General features: G+C 39.2%; 2 protein-coding genes across 2 annotated transcripts in view; one reads left to right on the plus strand and one right to left on the minus strand.

The window, feature by feature from the left end:
• LOC124612396 (probable malonyl-CoA-acyl carrier protein transacylase, mitochondrial) overlaps nucleotides 1-13,874 on the minus strand; it is a 43,489-nt gene extending 29,615 nt beyond the window's left edge. The window contains exons 1-3 of the mRNA XM_047140577.1: nucleotides 13,758-13,874; nucleotides 12,838-13,286; nucleotides 2,374-2,636 (exon numbers count right to left, since the gene is read on the minus strand). Coding sequence (XP_046996533.1) covers nucleotides 2,374-2,636; nucleotides 12,838-13,181 — 607 coding nt within the window. The 5' untranslated portion in view covers nucleotides 13,182-13,286; nucleotides 13,758-13,874. The remainder of the gene's footprint in view (nucleotides 1-2,373; nucleotides 2,637-12,837; nucleotides 13,287-13,757) is intronic.
• Nucleotides 13,875-13,896: 22 nt separating this feature from the next.
• The window catches only part of LOC124612395 (ZZ-type zinc finger-containing protein 3), a 77,490-nt gene continuing 68,307 nt past the window's right edge, over nucleotides 13,897-23,079 (plus strand). Inside the window, exon 1 of the mRNA XM_047140576.1 lies at nucleotides 13,897-14,348. Coding sequence (XP_046996532.1) covers nucleotides 14,172-14,348 — 177 coding nt within the window. The 5' untranslated portion in view covers nucleotides 13,897-14,171. The remainder of the gene's footprint in view (nucleotides 14,349-23,079) is intronic.

Here is a 23,079-nt window from a genome sequence, read left to right on the forward strand (position 1 = left end):
CCAGAAATTACTTCGACATATGTCAATGACTTCCCACCCAAAATAATGTCCTGTGTCCTCCCTAGCAATAAATCTGTAACCCTGTCACAATTTTTACTTGATAAACCATAAAGTAGAGCTTTTAATGATAAGAGTAGGTGGGTTACTGAGTAAAACATTTTTCGGAGATTGAGAAATATTATATCTACCTGACTGCCTTGATCAATGGCTTTCAGGATGTCATGTACGAAAAGTGTGAGATGCATTTCACACCAATGTTGTCAGAGTCCATGCTGCTTGCAGTGAATCAGATCCTTATATTCGAGGTACCGAATTATGTTTGAGCTCAGAATACGTTCTAAGTTCTATGACAAATGGGTGTCAAGCATATTGGATGGTAGTTCCGTGGGTCAATTCTGCTGCCTTTCTTGTACTCGTAAATGGATGTGACTTATGCTTTCTTCGAACTATTGGGCATGGTTTTTTGTTAGAGAGTTCTACAGCAGATTATAGTTAATAGAAGAGCTAACTAGAAGACAAATCTGGTGTAGAATCTGAAAGGGTTTCCATTAGGCCCTGTAGCTTTGTCCAATTTTACAATTTCTGGTGTTTCTCAACACCACCTACATTAACATCCACATCACTCATCTTTACAGCAGTGTGAGAATTAAACTGGGGGCAATGCCCATATATTTTCATTCTTAAAGGAATATTTTGAAAACTAAGGTCAGTGTTTCTACTTTTGCTTTGCTACACTCAGTTTCAGTCCCTGTCCCATCCATAGTGTCTGGGTACTAGATTTGGTACCACCAACTGACTTAGATATGACCAGAATGTCTTTCGATTTTGAGAGAGATCATCTGATAATATTCTGCTATGGCAGTTGTTAAAGGCTTCATATATTGCCCTCTTGACACTCAAATGCATTTCATTTAGCATCTCCCTATCTATAACCCCATGCTTTGTTAACACCTATTATGCAGTAGTCTCTGTTTCATTGTAAGTTTGTTAACAGTGATAGTATACTATGAAGGGATCCATCTCATCATGATTTGTTCTACTAAGTACATATCTATGAAGCACATGGTCAACTATTCCTTTAAATATGAGCCACAGTTTTTCTACATCCTCTTCTGCAGAGCTACATGTTTTGAGTTCCTTACTGAGATACAACACTACTACCTCTTTATCTGGTTTGCTCAAAGTATAAACCCTTCTCATTTTAGTTGCCCCTTTTACTTATGTAATCATCGTTGCTACATCTGCCTCATGGTCACTGAAACTAGTTTCTATGAGGGCATCCTCACAGAGGCCAGGTCTACTTATTGCTACTACAAGGGGTAGCCAAATGAAAATGAGACAGACAGGAAAAAGTAACTAAACTGTATAAATTTCAAGTACATTTATCCCACTATGAGACAACACGTCGAAGCCTTCATGAAGGAAAATGTTTGCAGTTGCCGAAGGAACCGTGATTGTACCCAGATGTGAACCTCTATGATCAAAGCAAATTGACAGCCATGAAAGTCTTTCTTGGGGGCTTAAAAAATATGGAAATCACATGGTGAGAGATAGGGACTGCTTACTCATGTGTTGCCGAAATTGTTTTGACTACACTGAAAAAGTTTCGCTGGGAAGCCCTTACATATTCTCCATACTGTTCCAATCTCTCCCCATGTGATTCTATATTTTTGGAGTCTAACTTGATTTGGATGAAGAGGTGCACGCCTGGGTACAATCATGGTTCCATAGGCAACTGCAAACATTTTCCCATGAAAGCACTGACTGTACTGTCACACAATAGGCTAAATGTAATAACAGTTATGGTGATTACTTTTGAAGTAATACATAGTTTACTCAGTATTTTCCATCTGTCTCATTTTCATTTGACTGATTTGGATTCAATATATTTCCATGACGAGTGGACTTCTGAACAATCCATTCTATGCAGTTCTCTGAAAACTCATATAGTAATGTTTCATGGGATGATTTGCCACACCCACCACTTACAAAACTAATTTTCCCAATTGATTGGTGGATGATGAAGACTCCTCCAATGAGAGTATGACCGGAAACTTACGTGTCGGTGAACTTTAGTTTTTTCTATAGTTTGTGGTTACATCTGGAGGCGAATCTTTGGTCCATAGAAGGATCTAATCAGTTTATGCCCCCCCCCCCCCCCCCCTTGATACTGTATCTTGTCCGGACATTAATTTCCATCTGGAAGAGAGGAAGTTGGAAGTCCAAACTCTCTTGACTATCTGACATGCCTGTTCTCCATGACAAACCCAAATGATTGGAAGAAGAGTTACCAAAATTAGTGGAGGATATATATAAAACTCAGCAAGCGAGCTAGAGAGAGAGAGAGAGAGAGTTTACTCAACATTTTCTTACCCCTGTCAAAGCGCAGAGCTCCTGCAAAAGTGAGTGCTGTTATTTCTCCAAGGCTGAAACCAGCTGTTGCAACACAACTTTCAACAGCCTGTGGTCGTTCTTCATGTAGACGCTCAACAGCTGCAAGGGAACAAGTGAAAATAGCTGGCTGACAATGAATTGTACGATTTAGTTCTTCTTTGGGTCCTTCTAGGCAGAGCTTCAAAATGTCATAACCTAGAACTTCATTAGCTGCTTCAAAAACGTCACGTGCAGATGGGAACCTGTAAGAATTATACACATTCTATCACATTCACCTATAATTTACACTTCATATGTTCATATTAACTTATACAGTAGTTGTAATTATTCATCCTGCTGTTAGATAAATAACTGTGCCATATGAATTGCGTACCTTTTTTATATTAAATTCCACACAAAATAGAGTAAGTGCTAAAACTGTGAGAACAATAATAGGAAATTCAGAGTGAGGTGGAAGCTAATGTGAAAAGAAAATCTGCATATGTGTAATAGGAGCACTGGAAAGACACAGACACAAAAAATGATGACATAATAACATCAAACAACTGAGGATGGTCATTCAGGAATCAAAATGCATCACATAGTTCAAACAACCTGCTACCACAACTTTTTGTACCACTGGGGTCATACAGAAACACGATATATTGGTAGTATTTTAATGAATTAATACAAAAACATGCATTAAAATTGTTAGAAGTAACAGCCATCATTCTATTTTCATAAATATTACATTCAAGAAACAAACAGAAATTTAGATTGGGCGTGGGGGAGGTGGGGAGCAGACCCATGAATAAATTCTATCTTGTTGTAAATATAGAACTGAACAGAACATCATTGGTTACAATTGATTCAGAGGGCAAAAGTCACATATATTGAAAATAATTGCTTTCAAAAACAAGAGATATAATTTTCCTACAATGCTTATGGGGTATTAGGAAGAGTGCAACAACAGCTGATGCAAGAAATCCTAACAATGGTGAAAAAATACATGGGAAATAATATTTTCATTGTTGCATGTGTTTTGGGTAACATCTTTCCAATGTAACGTTCATAATTATATTTTCATAAAGGTCACATTCAGGCTACAAAATAAACCACAGTGGACAAGACTGAGTTCAATTAATTAATAACTTTGTGGTGTATGTATCAGGCTGCAACATACATGAAGATTTTAGTGTTAAATGACAAACTGTGGTTGCAAGGTTAGATTATGAACAACAGATCATAAAATTACCTGGAAACAAGAAATTCTTCCAGGATGAACTTTCACTCTGCAGCGGAGTGTGTGCTGATTTGAAACTGCCTGGTACATTAAAACAGTGTGCTACACTGAGAGCCGAATAGGGACTTTTTGTCTTTTTTGGACAAGTGTTCTACTGACTGAGCTACCCAAGCACGACTTACAGCTTGCCCTCACAGCTTTACTTCATCCAGTACCTTCAGCCTTACCTACATCTACATCTACATTTATACTCCGCAAGCCACCCAAAGGTGTGTGGCGGAGGGCACTTAACGTGCCTTCCACACTAATGAGGAGTTCTCTTTATTTTGCAGGACTAGCTCATCAGATTTTGAGTTGTTCTTGGATAGTCCAGTCAGTAGAGTACTTGCCCACAAAAGCAAACATTCCAGATTCGAGTCATGCTCTGGTATACAGTTTTAATCTATCAGGAGGTTTCACACGAAACTCTGGGTCTTATGAAAGTATTTGTCTGGAGATTCCCTTCTGTGAACATATCTGTGTAGAAAGCACATTCATGCTGAGGAGCTATCACTGGAATAAACATGTGTCCACTCCTCACTCAACAATGACTGCAAGGGCAAGTGGACAGATGAAAATATCAAAGGCCAAAAACATTAGTAAAACTGTGTCATAATCTCTCTTCAGAAGCAATCATAAAATATAGCAGATTAACATTTGTTAGTTTTCAGGCCTGTCCTGAAGCCAACTGTGTTATATCAGCTGTTTATTAGTGATTTCTTGGGGTGAGAATATTATCTATTCTACACTTATGTATATGTCCTAAAGCCAACTGCATTTCTCCGTGTTATAGAAGCCATTTATTATTGCAGATTTTTTTTCTTAGTTTCTCGCTACTGTAGTGACATGCTCCAGATATTATAGGGAGAGTGAGTGGGCATATGTATTGTACAATACAGACATCAACATCCACAACTTTGTCTTTGCCACTGGGTTTTGTGTTCAGGGGTACACTAGGTTGTAGGATACCATTTGACCCATGACGTGTTGTGCATCATCATCAAGCTGTGATGCGTCTCTTTTGGAATGGAAGTGAAATATTGTTGTAGAGGGCATGGTGTATGAATACATGGCACGATCTAGTGGTTTAATCATGTGGTGGCGATGTGTTTGGGAGGAATGTTATTGTGTCATTTAGTGTGCTATAGTTGTCATGATGTTGAGTTATGAAATTATGTGATGGCACAATAGAATATGCTGTGCAGAATGTTGTCATATAAAACAGAATATGTCTGCTTGTGCCTGTATATGTGTGGATGGATATGTGTGTGTGTGCGAGCGTATACCCGTCCTTTTTCCCCCTAAGGTAAGTCTTTCCGCTCCCGGGATTGGAATGACTCCTTACCCTCTCCCTTAAAACCCACATCCTTTCGTCTTTCCCTCTCCTTCACTCTTTCCTGATGAGGCAACAGTTTGTTGCGAAAGCTTGAATTTTGTGTGTATGTTTGTGTTTGTTTGTGTGTCTTTCGACCTGCCAATGCTTTCGTTTGGTAAGTCACATCATCTTTGTTTTTTGATAAATTTTTCCCACGTGGAATGTTTCCCTCTATTATATTAAAACAGAATATATGTTTGAAATGTAAACTGTACTCTTAGGTGCCTGTGTAACAACTGAGTAAGTGGATTAATGTGCCGGCCAGGGTGGCCGAGCGGTTCTAGGCGCTACAGTCTGGAACCGTGCGACCACTACAGTCGAAGCAGGTTTGAATCCTGCCTCGGGCATGGATGTGTGTGATGTCCTTAGGCTAGTTAGGTTTAAGTAGTTCTAAGTTCTAGGGGACTGATGACCTCAGAAGTTAAGTCCCATAGTGCTCAGAGCCATTTGAACCATTTGGATTAATGTTTTTAATTGAATCATGGAAGGAGGTGGGTAGATCAATGTTTATTAATATATCAAGGATGTTACACTATTATTAATAAACATTCATTCACCTACCTTCTCCCACGATTTAATTACAAAAAATTGATCCACTCTTTATTACAGTTTTATTGCAGTTGAAAAACTGGAAACAAAGGGAATGAATAATAGCTTCAAAATTGGTGTTGATTTCGATCTAAAACATAAAATTATGTACAACAGTATATGGCTGAAGAACATTGTGATAAAACATTTTTTAATCCGGACGATGCCCAGTGGACCAGTGCGATAAACTCCCAAAACCAAGAACATTCCAGTGAAAAAGGAAATGATATCATTGAAGAAAATGTTGTCTTAATTACAGCGAGTGTACATCTGCAGTGCCTCAGAACAAAACTTGATACATTATCACTGTTTGTTGACGAAGTGAGACCTGATGTATTATGTATAAGTGAACACTGGCTAGCCCAACTAGAAACAGAATACTACAGAAACATTGAATATTTAGAAATGGTGAATGCATGGTGTAGAGAAACTACTATCCATGGTGGTGTGGCTGTGTATGTAAATAGTAAACTCTGTGTCAATAAAACTGACTTAAGTAAATTTTGTGTAGATCTAGACCTGGAATTAGCTACTTTGGGACTGTCAGATGCCAACTTAATTGTTGTTTCTGTGTTTCGTTCCCCAGATGGAAATTTTGAAAATTTCCTCAACCGGTTGGAAAGCTGTCTGTCACCTAGTGCACTTACGGGTAAAAATTGCTTTATGTCGAGAAGGTAATGATAAAGAAAGAGCTTTCATGAAATTAGTAAGCAGCTATGGGCTATTCGTAGGAAACTCTCTACCAACAAGAGGAGCTATTTCTCTTGACACAATTGTGACAAACCTAAATAGTTGGAACTACAAAGCGTGGTGGACCCTATACTAGCAGATCACTATGCAGTAATCATGAAGTTATGGACAAACTCGGTAAGTACACAACAAATTCCCAGCTGGCATTCAAATTATGTATTCAGAAATAGAGTTATTCCAAAGAAAAGCTTAGATGATTACAAAACTACAGTGTCTTCTATAGATTGGCACCAAATAATTGATGAACTGCCACCAAAATCTGCATTCAATCACATGTTTCAGACCCTTAAAGTGAAATCTGATAAACATTTTCCATTTAAACCCAAGAGATATTCAAATGCTAAATCAAAATGTAGGCGAAAAACTAACAAAGTAAAGAGGTCGTATACTCCTAGACTAGCCAAAATCAAATGTATTGTCCAAATACTAAATGACAAGGTCAAAACTGCTAAAGATATAGATATTAAGGATAGACTGTACTCTAGTTATTTACAGACCAAAAGGATCTACAGCTTATGAGCTCTGCTACATCCATGTACTAATTTTATTTATATGACAAACCCTATTTCCAGGGCTATATTTTATTTTGGACTAATGGATCTATGCAGATATTTGTAAAAAAGACAATGATACATCATTCCATATTAATGTAATACTGCCGCCTTCTGAAGAAGACAGGTTTAAATCTGTTGAAACCTAGGTAAAGATTACTTTATCCATTGCAACTGGTCGGCTGTTTTTAGTCTTACTACAGAAAGGAAGTAGAAAAAGCAAAGAAGGAAAACAATGCCAGATTTATTGAAGAAGCTCACAATCCTTGTGAAGCAGCATGGGATCTGGTTAATGAGCACAGGAAAAAGCCCACCTCTTGCTCTAATTCTTGCAGTCCAGATGAGTTTAATGACTATTTTATAAGAATTGTGGAAAACACAGTACATGAAATTCCTGACTCTGGAATAGATCCTGCAGCTGCTGTGAAATTTGAGAATAAATGCAGCATGGTAATGTGGAAGAGAGTGTATCCAAAAGAAATAATAAAAATTGTACAAAGCTACAAATCTTCAGGGAGCCTTGATATTTACGTCATGTCCTGTACTATGTTAAAAGCTATACTCAGTGAAATTCCACAGCCATTAACAGTAGTAATAAATAAAAGCCTCCGTGCAGAGGAATTTCCAGACTTCCTGAAAGTAGCATGCACAGTGCCTGTTTACAAAAAAGGCAGTCCACAAGAAGAGTCGAGCTGCAGGCCCATATCTATAACAGCAGTACTAGCGAAGGTGATGGAGTCAATAATGAAAGAACAACTATTAAGTTACTTTGAAGGAAATAGTCTCTTTTATGATGAACAACATGGCTTTCGGAATAAGTCACTTTGAAGGAAATAGTCTCTTTTATGATGAGCAACATGGCTTTCGGAAGGGCAAGTCAATAACAACAGCTGTACATGATTTAGTTACAAACATAAGTCAGGGTTTTGAAGACAAAAGAGTCTATAGCACTAGTACTATGTGACCTTAATATGGCATTTGACTGCATCCCACATAAGGCCCTGCTCAGAAAGCTAAAAACATATGGTATAAAGGGATCTGTCCTGCAAACTCTTGAATCCTACCTGAGAAACAGACGACAGATTTTCTCCGTGCAAGGAGCTGATTCAGGTGAGAAGCAGCTACAGCATGGTGTGCCACAGGGGTCAGTAACAGAGCCCCTGCTGTTCCTTATCTATGTAAATGACATAGGCTCCAATGGGCACACCTTGCAGTTTGCGGATGATACACCTTGATCTCAAAAGGAGAGAATGTTGTACAGGCAGTCTAACAAGCAGAAAATTAATTAAGGAAAAACTCAGAGGATGATATGCAGCCTCAGAAATACTGGAGCACTGGGTAATGCAGTAGATGTTAAAGTTCTGGGCTTTCTCACTGATACCAAATTAACCCGGCAACAGCACACCAAACATGTATGTTCCAAACTTTCACGGGTCCTGTACCTCTTGAGGAAACTGAAAAGTATAGTAACAGAATAGTACCTGCTAACTGTGTACTATGCAATGTTCCACAGCCACATCAGTTATGGGCTGTTGTTTTGGAGCCACTCTGCAGGCTGCAAGAATGTGCTTTTACTGCAAAAGAAAGCAATGAGGATCATTACTTCAAGCAAAAAAACAGACCACTGTAAACCAATTTTCACCAGGTTAGGAGTTCTGACTGTTTACAGCCAGTATATATTGAACTGCCTCTTCCACATAAAGAGAAACCATGATATCTACAGAAAGAGAAATGAACTTCACAAATACAGCACTCGCAACAAAGACAGTACCGACATGCCAAGGTGTCGATTATCAGACACAAAACAGATTCCCAATGGTGGCCCTAAAATTGTTTAGTGCTCTACCTGATGGCATTCAGTCTTTATCATGGAAGCAGTTTAAAACTACTATTTTGTGTAAACTAAAAGAGCAACCCTTCTACAATATTGAAGAATTCTTCTCTAGTAATAGCACAGTGTTTACTTGAGCTGCAGCTCAATTCCATGACTCCAACAGCAACCATTATATTTAATTTCATTATATACTTGTATCTATTTTATTCCTGAAGAGGGGCAGCAGCCTTTTCAGTAGTTGCAGGGGGCAACAGTCTGGATGATTGACTGATCTGGCCTTGTAAGATTAACCAAAACGGCCTTGCTGTGCTGGTACTGCGAACGGCTGAAAGCAAGGGGAAACTACGGCCGTAATTTTTCCCGAGGGCATGCAGCTTTACTGTATGGATAAATGATGATGCGGTCCTTGTGGGTAAAATATTCCGGAGGTAAAATAGTCCCCCATTCGGATCTCCGGGCGGGGACTACTCAGGAGGACGTTGTTATCAGGAGAAAGAAAACTGGCGTTCTATGGAATTGAGTGTGGAATGTCAGATCCCTTAATCGGGCAGGTAGGTTAGAATATTTAAAAAGGGAAATGGATAGGTTAAAGTTAGATATAGTGGGAATTAGTGAAATTCGGTGGCAGGAGGATCAAGATTTTTGGTCAGGCAAATACAGGATCATAAATACAAAATCAAATAGGGGTAATGCAGGAGTAGGTTTAATAATGAATAAAAAAATAGGAGTTCGGGTAAGCTACTACAAACAACATAGTGAACACATTATTGTGGCCAAGATAGACACGAAGCTCACGCCTACAACAGTAGTACAAGTTTATATGCCAACTAGCTCTGCAGATGATGAAGAAATTGATGAAATGTATGATGAGATAAAAGAAATTATTCAGGTAGTGAAGGGAGATGAAAATTTAATAGTCATGGGCGATTGAAGTATAGATTTAAGTGTCAGGAAGTCATTTCTGAAAGTATTTGTATGGAGTGTAGCCATGTATAGAAGTGAAACATGGACGATAAATAGTTTGGACAAGAAGAGAATAGAAGCTTTCGAAATGTGGTGCTACAGAAGAATGCTGAAGATTAGATGGGTAGATCACATAACTAATGAGGAAGTATTGAATAGGATTGGGGAGAGGAGGAGTTCGTGGCACAACTTGACAAGAAGAAGGGATCGGTTGGTAGGACATGTTATGAGGCATCAAGGGATCACCAATTTAGTAATGGAGGGCAGCGTGGAGGGTAAAAATCGTAGAGGGAGACCAAGAGATGAATACACTAAACAGATTCAGAAGGATGTAGGCTGCAGTACGTATTGGGAGATGAAGAAGCTTGCACAGGATAGAGTAGCATGGAGAGCTGCATCAAACCAGTCTCAGGACTGAAGACCACAACAACAACAACATCTATTTTATTGTTGTGATATTATTGTAATCTAATTTATAACTTAAATATGTCTTGCAGTATTAAATTACTATCATAGTAGAGCTGTATTCATGTATTTTGATAATGTTGTATCTTGACACTGTCTGTCCAGCTGTGGCTGGTGAATGACATGGAATTGGTAATAAAGGTAATGTTTTCTTACAGGTTCTGCTGTCTTGTCCTAGGTGACTCAACATTCGTATGTTTACTTCCCATAATTCACCACACATTCAGTTACCAACTGCAACACACAACAGAGAAGCTACCAACAAAATAAGTGCACTTTTACTCTAGGTTTGAACTATATAAGTGAACTGTTGGTTGGGATATCGGCTTCTGCAGTTGTGGGTGGGGTTTATTGGTATCTTTGTCTAGAGTTGAGCTATATAAGTGAACTGGCAATTAGCATACCAGATTTTGTAGTTGTGGGGGAGGGGATTGGTGGTGATAGGGGTGGTTATGGTATCCTGGTCTAGGGTTGAGGTGTATAGGTGAACTGGAGACTGGGATACCGGCTTTTGCAATTGTGGGGTGATTTATTGGTACCAGGTGAATTGGAGATTGGGAAACCGCCTTTTGTAGTTGTGAGGGTATATTGGTTTATAGTTGAGCTATATAAAACTGGATAATGGGGTATTGGTTTTTGTAGTTTGGGTGAGGTGGGGTGGGGTGGGATACTGTGATCTTGTGCTGTGTCTTGTGTGGTTTTGTGGAATGTTATTCTTTGGAAGTTTTGAGTGTTCTGTTACTTTCACAGTTGCGCCTTAAAAAAGGTTTTTTTATTCTTCAGGTTTAGTTTGTCCCCACCCAAAACCTCCTTTTTCCCCGCAGTTGTACTACTAATTTCAGTGGGTTCAATCAATATATGGCAGACACGGTATTCGTATTTTTATGGGTGTTATCATCAATGTTTTGGTTGCCATGTTAGATATGCTCAAAATAGAAGTTTTCGGAATAGTGATGATATCATCAGCCAAAGCAGACAGTGGTATCCCAGTTTCTAGTACCCCGTGTTTAGTTATTTGGAGGATGTACCACAATTACCTTGAAAATTTTGGTAGTTATGCAGAGAGAACGCTTCTACTTGGATGACTGTTTTTCACTCACTATCAGCTGCGATCTCAATAGTAGCTTCCTCACTGGAGATGCAGATTATTTGTAACTAGTTTTGTGATTTGCATTTGTGCTGGTACTGGTGTTGCACTTTTGGGGCAGCTGCAGCAAAAGGGTAAGCAATTTGCCTCATCACAAAAGAGCTTCTGAATCATCTTCAACTACTGACCGTTTGTCTTTTTTACAATAATTATTGCAAATACTTGCTCTCAATTATACTACTGCTCGAATAAGTAACAAATTCAATATAGAATGTGGTCTAATCATAGGTTTATGGACTCTATGGACTCCCTTGATAATGAGTCCCTTCAAAACAATCATGCATGTAGCTTAAATTTCTACCTCACTGGATCCTAGTTTCTTGTCTACTGTGACAAGCATCCCACCTCCATTCTCCATTGGCCTATCCTTTCAATAAACACTTAGATTAATCCCAAATATGATGTCTATTTCGAGTTTTAACCATTTTTATGTAGGCCTATTTAGTGTTATTTGAACACCACTGCTTTTCGGGAATGCTTCAAACTCTGAGACTTTGTGTGAATGCTTCTGCAGCTGACCACTAAGATTTTGGTCACTTCATCTCTGGGGGACATTTCTTTGGATGTTCCACTAACACTTTGGGGTATCTTATGGCTATCACCATCTGGTCTGAATGGAGAGTCACCTCTACTAAAAAAAACAACCTTTGCATGCATTCCGCATATAGCGATCTCAATGGTGGCCTCCAATGTGTGGTGCACTTGCTGGGAACTCCCCTGAACTTTTAATTAAATATGTACAAGTAATGGTGGAACATGACCTAGTAAATCCCACCTAGACGGTGGGTAATTAGATCTTAATCTACACAGAGAATTATTTGAAAGCATAATATATCTGCAAAAGAGAACATATACAACATTCCTGTTAGTCATTTTCGAGGTCTAGTCACATGCTTTGAAATTCTGCTAAGTGGCCTGATGAAGGAGATCAAAAGCATTCATATAAAAAGTTGTATCTCTCCACTTTAGCGCACACAAGAATGTTAGTATGATGATTAGAAGGCATTAAAAGGTAATTACCTTCAGAGTGCAATCCTCTCTTCCATACATGTCATTTTCTCCATCACAATTTTTACGTAAAGGCTACAGAAACAAGTGAATGAAATTTAGTGTGCTGGAGAAGGGGAAGAGAGTTTATACAGGTATGGGATAAAAACATTCCCTCTTTGTTCTATTAACTCCACATACAGACTGTATACAAAATGAATATGTACACTCAAGTAGTGAAGTATTTAATAGAGTGGCATGACTGAATTGACTGGGTGTTCTATCAGTTCTTGGTAGAATAACAGTGTACAGTATGACACCAGTGTTGTGTGTTTTTCATTCATGTGAGTGGTATAAGCTATGATGAGAAATTAACTGTTTATATTTAATAACATTAGCTCAAAAAGAATGCTCAGAAAGTAGGCAGCAAGACTGGTTTTCTTGGCTGCCTGAGAAAACAATATATTGTAATTAAAATTTAAATACACAGATACCATACTGAGCTGCAACAAATTTTCACACCTGAGTAGTTCTCGGCCCATGCCGACATACTGTGTACCCTGTCCTGGAAACAGAATGATGGATGTCTCACGAGGGTCAATTGCTGGATCACGCTTAAGGGCCTGGTGACGTTCACGACCAACAAATGCCCCTTTTGGATATGGAGATGTCAGCCAGTTCTCATCTTGGTCTGTTGCTGAACTGTTCCCAAGCGCTGCTTCTTCCAGCTGCCTTGTAATGTTTTCTACATCCTCTTCTTTCTCCCCAGTTTTCGATTTACAGCCACGTATGTTTGCGGCTAAAGGACCAAAGCGAACTTCAGCGCAGTGTCTTAACAATGGGGCAAATCTAGCTTGTACATACATTGTTACAGTGATGACTTCTGTTGGCACCAGTTCCTCTCCGTTTACAACAGTACTCGAAAACCAACTTTTCACCGATATGTGTCTTAAATGCAGGTTCCGACAAGGCTGAAACGACAGTCATTTGGCAAAATTTCAATGATTCTAAATGACGGACTTAACAGCTGAACATAACTAACGAAGTAGAGTATAAAAAAAGGTGGTAGTTGTACGGTACGGTGCAGTAATGCTGGAAAGAAAATAAATAAAAATGGAGTGCGATCAACTGTAAACGATGGCTAATCGGAAAAGTCAAATCCCTGGCAAAGAGCAGAAATTTTTGGTAAAGCTACTGCGAGAGTAAGAACACACGCGTCCCCACACACCTACATTAAATACATATAGCTACTCCCGTATCAATTCGTACATAAACTGCAAATCAGATTTGTTATAAATGGAATTCGTTAATAATAAAAGGAACTCTGCATTCTCATCCCCAAAAAAATATATGTTTCCCAATTCTTTTTCCGCGCTCCTTTTCCACTGTTTCAGAGGTAATCGTTCAACTCATGTGCGTAAACATTAATGTTTATTTATTACCAACTATCAAGGATGTTCAGTGCTGCCTCTCGACGGAGAAATATGCAATTCCTTCCCTGCAAAGTGGAAAACTACTGTATTATTTTTAATGCCAACGTTCATACTACCGCTTCTTCTGAAACCGAATAAATAAATAAATATTTTAACTTCGCAGCTCCTTGGGTTGAAAACATTGTGTATTTAACATCGAAATGTAAAGCTGGAAGTGTGACACATTTTTGTGACGGGCTTCCAATCGCAAAGTTTTCAGTTTCGTAAAGTAGTAGTCAGGTGTAAACAAAAGAACAGTGATGTGTATGGATGATGCAGCCGGTAGATACAGAAATTTTGCATTGTTTACTACTGCAAATAGTAGTGATTTAGGGCAGACACATTATTTTGAGGTTCTTATGGAGTTAATACTGACATAAAAGGATGGCGCAGTGCAAAACATACGACAATACTAATAATGAACTGACAGAAGACGGAGATGAAGAAATAGGAGAATTCTATTTTGAGTCTGATGCTGTTGCTCTTAAAGGGAATCAAGATTATATGAACCTTCTCAGGTCCTTGGCAATACTAGAAGCCCAGCGAACGAAGTTAATTAAGGTATGAATTCTCATTAATGATCCAGGGATCATGCGGCAGTGTGTTTCATGTTGTTCAAAATATTTTGAAATCTGACAGTGCTATTGAGATTCAGAAATCTTAGCACCGCAGACGTACGTAAAGTTTCATAACTGTGAACCTGAAATAGAACTTCAGAAACTGGCTGTCCACTCCTATCAGAGAAACCGCTGGATTCGTTGAACCAGAAAGATATTACGATAGAGAGGTATGTGATTTTTCGATGTTGCCTGGTAAAACTGTGCATTTCAGCAAGAACAGTGCATGTTAATTTGTCAGGAATGTGTTAGTGCTACGAATCAGGACGCCAATATTAGGATGCTTACTAAAATATGCAGACAGCGTAAAACAATTGCTAATTTTTTGTTGCACAACGTCATTTTTGTTTACGTGCACCAAGCCTTTTCCATATTTTAACAGTGCTGTCATTCAGTTAGTACAGTACTTCAGGAAAAACAGGAGTAGCTTTGACATTCTTATGTATTGATTTGGTTGTTTTTTTCGAAACCTCCATTGTTGGTTTACTGGCTGTACGTTTTGAGTTGTTGAATCTTGCAATGTCGAATTAACTTCACGCCTATAATATGTATAAATCCAACTTTCCATGTTTCCAGCAGCTCCTGTTTAGACTGTTAGTAATTTTATTTCTAAATTTGAGTAATAATATTCCAAAATAGCATGCTGCAATTCTTTTCTCCTATATTGTATAGTAAACTGTGTACTAAGTATCTATCTGTTGTCCCAGCAGTCGATATTCTTCCAACATTTCTTCTTGGTTGCCAAGAGCACTCTTTCGATATGGGAGAAACTGCTGATGCGATGATAAATTAAATTTTTCTATGTGATCTGTATTAATGGCACACTACTGTACTCTCCATGAATATATAGTTCACAGGATACTTAATTTAATTGTAAGGTCTGGCAATAACATCAAGTAGTTGATTAAATTATAAATGAAACTGGTTTCCTAAGTGGTACCTGTAGTGGTAGTAATGTTGTACATATGTGTTGTTGAGCCATAGTAAACAAAGTTGAACATTGTATGCATAGCCCTGCATGATATTTGTCATTGGATCACAACATAAACATACTGCACAAATAGTCTGTAATTATGTTCTGATTTAAAATGTGGCAAGTTACTAGAGAGGGCATATGTGGATCCATGAAAAGTGACAATTTTGTTATAACTGTAACACTTCTTGTTCCTTGGCATAATGCCAAATTAGCACAGCTCACATAATCAAACCTTTGCTGTATATAGGGTTATCTATCTGTTTTTATACATATATTTCAATGTAACTTGTACAAATGTTATGCCTGTAACCAAGGAATGACTCCACTGTGCTTTCTGAAAATCTACAGTTAAGTGACTAGTTTCAAAATTTTAGCTTAAACTGTGTAGACCACAGTAGCCAAAGTGGTCTGTAATTTATTTTTAAATACTGCTGTCCCATTTCTGTGCTTTTTTTGCTGCAATTATTTATAGACAAAGGATGTTCGGAAAGTAAGTTCCAATCAACTATGAAATGGAAACCACTGTGAAAATCAAAAATGTTTTATTTGTAACAGTTCACTACAATTTCCAGCTACTTATCTGCATAGTCGCTTCTTTGACTTAGGTGTTTGTCATTGCATTGTACTAACTTTCCAGTACCTTTGTCATAGAAGGCAGCTGCCAGCGCTTTCTGCCAATTCTCGTCGCTGGTCTGCAGCTACACACACTGTAGATTTCCCCTCAGCAGAACAGTTTTGCTATACGCAAGTAATGATAACCAGGTAATATCCTGAGTGGATTGTAGAATAGTGGGAAGGGCAGCCATGCAGAGGGACAGATATGCTTCCTTCGTGCACTGTCACCACTTAAGCTTCAAACCACACTTCTGCTCTCACTATGCTTAGTGAGCCTTCCATTGTGAAAACAAGTTGTAGGTAGTGCCCAGAATTGACTGAAAACTGCTTTATCCCCTAGAACAAACAGCAAGTGAAATGAAACAGCTTTCAGCAAAGGCTACCACCTTGCTGCAGAACACAAATTTTTGAGTTGTTAAAGTTGACACTGACAGACCAAAAGCACAAGCGGTCAAAAGTCTTCATCCTCTTACTGCTTCAGAACTAGAAAATGCATACTTTCGTACAAGCCTTGATTTATTTTGCCTTCTAAGTCTTTACACAAGATATATTTCATTGGCTGTAGGATCATTCGGCAGTCTGTTGCAAGTGCCAGTTCTCTCAACTTCCTCAGTGGCATTTTTTAAAAACATATCTTCTTCCCTCCAGTAATTCCCGTTTGAGTTCACTCAGTGTTTCTGTAATACTCATGTGTCGATCAAAACTACCAGTAACATATCTAGCAGCATGCCTATTGAGCTGCTTTGATCTCCCTTAAATTGGACCTGATGAGGATCCCAAATATTCTAGCAGCACTCAAGAAAGGATCACCCAAGTGTTCTATGTGTGGTCTCCTCTGTAGATGACCTACAGCCTTCTAGAATTCTTCCAATAAAACAAAGTCAACCATTCGCCTTCCTCTCGGTGGACCTTAAGTGTTCATTTCACTTTCACTGTTATGCCTAGATATGTAATCAAGGTAGCTGTGTCAAGCAGCCCACAACTATTACTGTAATCAAACATACAGGATTGTTTTCCCACTCATTTGCATTAATTTACATTTTTCCATGTGTGGAGAAAGTCACATAACACCAAACAGAAATTGAGTCCAGGTCATCTTACATCCTCTTACAGTAACTAAGATGACCCTGGGGCATAACTGAGCACACTGGACCCACATTTGGGAAGACAAAGGTTTAGACCCGCATCTGCCATCCAGATGTAGGTTTTCCATGATTTCCCTAAATTGCTTCAGCCAAATGCCAGGATGATTCATTTGAAAGGGCAGGGCCAGTGCCCTTCCCCATTGTAGACACAATCCGAGCTTGTGCTCAGTCTCTAATAACCTCCATGTCTATGGGACATTAAACCCAAACTTACTTACTTCCTGCCCTATACAAGGCAGCATCTTAAAGTAACAGATATAGATTGCTGCTCAACCTGTCCATCAGATGGTTTATGCATATAGAGAAAAAGTTCTGGCCTATCACACTTCTCCAGGGCACTCCTGATGGTACCTTTATCTTCAGTGAATATTTACCAACCAGGACAAGTTGAATGGTTCCAGCATTTTACATAAAATGGAAACAGTATATTGTAACTAATTTTGCGAAATATGGCTTTATTTTTTTATTTGGTGTAGGTATGCAGTTTACTTTTTCTAGGTATAAAGACGTATTGTTGTCATGTTTACATTTGAGATGTAGTTAGTACGGTAGGTATTATTTTTTACAGTGCTGTAGTGTATGGTAAGCAAGCTATCTTTTCATAACTTCCGAAATTGTAAGTCCATTGTGTCACTGTTCACACAGTGTAGGTAAGTCTCTCATCACCAGTAAACTTTTTAGCAAGGTAGTATCAGAAGAGACTGTTTGGAAATTGCAGCAACATGGCTGCGAGTGGATGGACCACTGGAGGTAGCAGTGAAACCATAAACAGGAAAGTTCCAATTGGTGTAGCTACTAGTGAGTTCATGACTGGCGTAGGCAGTTCCAAGAACAATGTATTGATTCATAAAAAGCAATAACACATGAATTGGAAACCAACGTGATGCACAAGTTGTTATCAGGCAAGCTTAAGTTATCCAAAGAGCAAGTAAAAAGCGAGATAGCGAGACGTAGCCCCCTTGCAGGATACTGAATTGTGTATGATGTATAACTTCATACAATACTGTGACTGTCAGTCTGCTGGGTGTGTGTGTCATGCTTGGGAAGAATCATATGATGTCGACTAGGAAACCTGTAGATTCTCTGATTTATTGTCTGGGTCAACGCCTGCATCATACGATACTAAATGAACAAAGGTGCATTTTGAAATGTTCGTAATAATAAATCATTGCTTGCCCTGAGTATTTCATGACAGCATGTCTGAATAAAATCTTCTCGCTTTTCAAGCCACATTAATTTGAGTAAAATTGTCGAGATTTTCATGGATGTCTCTGCTGTTGTTGCCAGGAGTTAAAACTGCTGGGGCTGGCTTGGTTTTCCGTTTTGTTGGCGCCATTGTAACCTCTGGCACCAATCAGAGAGGGCTGAAATGTTAAATGCATGGCAGGTGAGTTGGGCAGTTCATAGCAGCTTCAACCCGATGCAGGTGGACCAGTGCCATGTTTGAAACTGCTGCTCCTGCCGCCCTACAAGCATCAAGCTTTGGTTCCTTTCAATATCCAAAGCCTGCCTCCATGCCCTACTAAGTGTGTACCCCTTGTCTCTGTTGCTGTTTTTTTCTGATCTCATCCACCTCCTTTTTAATGGAATCCCAATATATTGAAATATATTGTGAAATGGTGGATGGCACAGCAATGGGATCAGCATGGTCTCTCGCAATCGCAAATTTCGTCATGGAGCACTTTGGGGAGCAGGCTCTGAACTCTCCGATATTCTGACTGCTGTCTTGCTTCCTAAGGGACATTGATGAACCTTCCTGATATGGCCCCATGGTGAAAATGCACTGCATCAGTTTGTTTATAATTTGAACAGTGTCCATCCCAATATTAAATTTACTATCGAGATGGAGAAGGATGACAAGCTGCCATTCTTGAGTGGTTTAGTTGAGTGCATGGCAGAAGGCCAGCTTGGTCGTTCAGTGTACAGGAAACCGAAGCACACTGCTCGATACTTGAACGGTGATTATTGTCACCACCCTGTATGCAAGAATGCAGTCTGAACATGTTAGTATACAGAGTAACATTTATTTCTGATGACGACCACCTACAGTCTGAATGGTAGCGCTTGAGACACGTGTTCAGAGAGAATGGTTATAGCAAGAGAGACATTGATAATGCTTTCAGATGCCACCGGAAGGATGCATTGTGAATTGGCAAAAGAGGCCAAGCCAACTGTTTTCCTGCCATACCGTGGAATGATGAGCAGCAAGTTAGGAAGTGTGCTGCTGAGGCATTGCCTGAGACTAATGTTCTGACCCGCTTCCAAGATATGAAACATGCTGTACCCTGTTAAAGATGACGTAGCTCTTTGTGTGCCCAGGCAGTAGGTACACGGTCTACAAAATTAAAGCAACATGTAGCTATTTCTCCTTCTTGTGTCTAATTCATGGTGTAATCATACACACTGTCAACAGATGTCCATACAGTCGTGTTCTGCTTGGGAGGTTGTATACCATTCAACAGACAACCACGCCAATGACGACGTCAGGGCACCTGTCAAAAGGGGTAGTCTGTGCCGGGTAGTCCCATATCCCAATCGCTATGTATACAGTCACAGATAGGGCGATATGGCACAAAGAAGATGCCTGCCAGTCTCTCTGCAGTGGAGGGCCACAAGGAGAATGGAAGCAAGACAGTCTCAATTGATGTGGTCCAATGGCTTAATGTGAATCGTTCTGTTGTTTCTGATGTGGCGACAATTTATAGAGACTGAAAAAATATCCTGATGGCTAAGGCAGGCCGATGACATTCGACATCAGAAAGAGAGGAGTGTTATTTGGCTATAAGGTCATGATGGTACCACCTTAGTACTGCACGGCAACTTGCATTTGACCTTTTTGTATCAAGATAAACAGTGACAGAAGACTTTGACAGAGTGACCTTTATTGTTAGAGACCTGCTGTGTGTGTACCTCTGATGTATCTCCACAGAAGGGAACGTCTAGAATGGAGTCGTCAGCAAAGCACCTGGACATCAAACAGTCTCTTTTCATAGAAGAGTCCTGGTTTGGTCTGGAGAGCGATTCTCCAAGCATTCACTTCCGGAAGGAATGTGGTATACGATTTTGGGACCCAAGCATTGTGGAAAGAGACTGATATTGAGGAGGATCCCTAATGGTGTGTGCAGGGATTATGTGGACCACATGAACTCCTCTTCATGAAATTGTACCAGTGAATCTGTAGGTTTAACTGCTGTCAGGTATTGCAATCAGATCTTGGGACCTTGAGTGCGGTTGTTGTGAGGTGGGTACACAACCCAGACTTTTTATTGATGATTATGATACTCAACCTCATAGAGAACGGGTGGTTGATGTTCTGCTCACTCTCCCAATTTGGATCCCATGAGGCATGTCTGGCATGCACTAGGGAGACAGGTTACATCACATCAGCATCCACCAACTGCTCTTCAAGACTTGCAAGCAGCTCTGCAGGAAGGATGGGCGTTATTACCTCAACATGAGATTGAGGACATCATTCGCAGCATGCCTCATCATTGTTGGGCATATATTGCTGCCAGAAGTGATCACACCCCCATACTGAGCACATTAACCAGTTGTTAGAATGTATGTGCAAATCAGTTAAGTTGGAAAAAATGAAGAACATTTTTGTGTCAACGTTATTCATAGAGCAGTTGTGTTCTTTGTTCTTTACATTGTTTCTACTTAACTATCACCTGTTTGTACTCTTTTGTGGCAAAATAATTGCAACCTTGCAAAATTTCCATTTCTTGCCTTAATTTTGGGCACCAGTGTGTATAGTTAAGACTGCTCTCACAGTTGCAGAGCATTGTACCAAGCACACGTGACATTAAACAAAGGGAGCTTGACAAGTGAGCCATAACTTAGCATTGCCTATAAAACGGGCACAGAATACGGTTTGAAAACGTGAGAGTCTTGGTTCTCGCATTAACGTATTGGGATTCTACTATAAAGGACCTGGCTGAGGTCAGAACAAACAACAACAATTGTAAAAGAGACCAGGAGTACACACTTAGTAGTGCAACGGGGCGGGTTTTCGATATTGAAAGGAAGCGAAGATGGATGCTTGACATTTGTAGGGAGGCAGGAGCAGCAAATTGAAATGTGGTGCTGGCCTCTGGTACCACCTGATGTTACTCGATTCCGCAGCAGGTTTGAGCTACTATGAACTGTCCAATTCACTTTTTGCACACGTGTAATTTTGTCTATTCTGCCAGGTGCCAGAGGCTGCAATCGTGCCTATATAAGTGGAAAACCAAAACGGCCCCAGTAGTCAGTGGTTTTTACTCCTGACGACGATGTCGGAGATAACCATCGAAAGCTCAAGAATTTTATACGAATTGATGCGCATTAACAACTGAGAAGATTTTATTCAAATCATTGCTTGGCCAGTAAGGGAATTAGTGAAGCTAACAACTCATCAAATTGATGAAGATTGAGTGCATTGTCCCTTCTGACTACTTTGTTGTGGCACAGGTCCTCGATCGGGGTGACGGGCTATACTGGATGGAGTGGCGGAGAGAAGAAAGTTGGTAGGGGGGGTTGTAGGGAAGTGTGCCTGACAACTTAGACGAAGCAAGTGCACAGGATAGAAATGTGGCACTGGTGGGTCACTCTGGTGCAGGCTTGTGTGTCGTTTATTGGGAGGAGGGTATAAGTGTAGAATGAATATAGTGGCATAAAGGAAATTGGTATGTGGGGAAGCTATATTTCTGTCCAGGCAGTTTATATGTGGCTGTCTCCAGACATAACAGCAAATAAAATAACTGTAACTAAGCAGAACTGAAATACTATCATAAGGAATTTACCTAAATAGTCCCATTGTGCTTTTCTTACATGACTTCTGTTCCATTCTGCGATCAACAACCTCTGCTCACATACTCACCAAACATCCTGTCACTGCTAACTAGGCCATTAGATTTGGATGTCTTTTCCCATATGTGTTGATCATTGTAAATTTCTGGAGATAAATAATCGGAGTAACTTTTGAAAAGACAATAAGTCCACAAATAAAAATTTTATAGGAGAGACCAGAAACTACTTCTGAGTAAAGCTTTATAATAGTTAATAATTTGAATATTAGAACTTGTTAATGGTCCTAAAAAAAAAGGGATAAGTAGGAAAAATCTCACTCTTTATCTTAAGACTCAATTTCTACTCAGATTTTTGGAGTCTGTGCATTTATTTCATTTCGTTTTTTGAACCAAATTTACAAACGAAAAATTTAATAACTTATTCTTTAACTTTTATTTTGAGCAGTAATAAATGATACAGAGAAACAAGACTGTGTGTCCAAGTGCAGTGTAAAGAAAAATAGTAAAAATTAATGATTTTGGTTTAATGGTAACACACTGTTTGCAAAAGAAATTTCCATTTATTCTGTAAGTACTCATTCAGAATTGTAATTAGGCAGTAAATTTTTAAACACTCTTAAAAGTATACAACTGAAATTGTAAGTAAACTTGTTATTTTAATTATATATTTTTTTGTTTGTGGAAAAAGGCTTTCTAATTCTCTTCAAAGCATTTGATTTCCACATTCCTCATTCAAGCAGTCACATCCTTCATCCTATACTTGTCCTTCTACATTGTTTGCCAAGCCATCTCTCCCAAGAAGTTGAACATAAAATTGCAGGCTTTCGTCTTCACTCCAGTTGTCACAAAAGTGCTGTTTCAGAAGGTTGACTAAGTCTTTCTTTCTTCTGATTTCATGGGGTGTATCAATCTCGCAATGTTTGGATCAGGTATGTGATTGGTTACTACATGTGCTTTTAGCAAGGTTGTGTAACTTATCAGTGTGTCATCCAAGCTGTATGAAGTTTTGATTTTAAAAGTTCTCTTTTCTCCTTCAGTTCCTTTTTGGTATTATGTCTCTTATTCCCACTGGCTTCTTCAGATAATGGCAGAGGTCTTAAAAGTGTAAAATATTCTAGTCTATTCCTACCCTTCGAACACATCTCCCAT

This window comes from Schistocerca americana, chromosome 4, assembly GCF_021461395.2.
Source record: "Schistocerca americana isolate TAMUIC-IGC-003095 chromosome 4, iqSchAmer2.1, whole genome shotgun sequence".
NCBI classification, from domain to species: domain Eukaryota; kingdom Metazoa; phylum Arthropoda; class Insecta; order Orthoptera; family Acrididae; genus Schistocerca; species Schistocerca americana.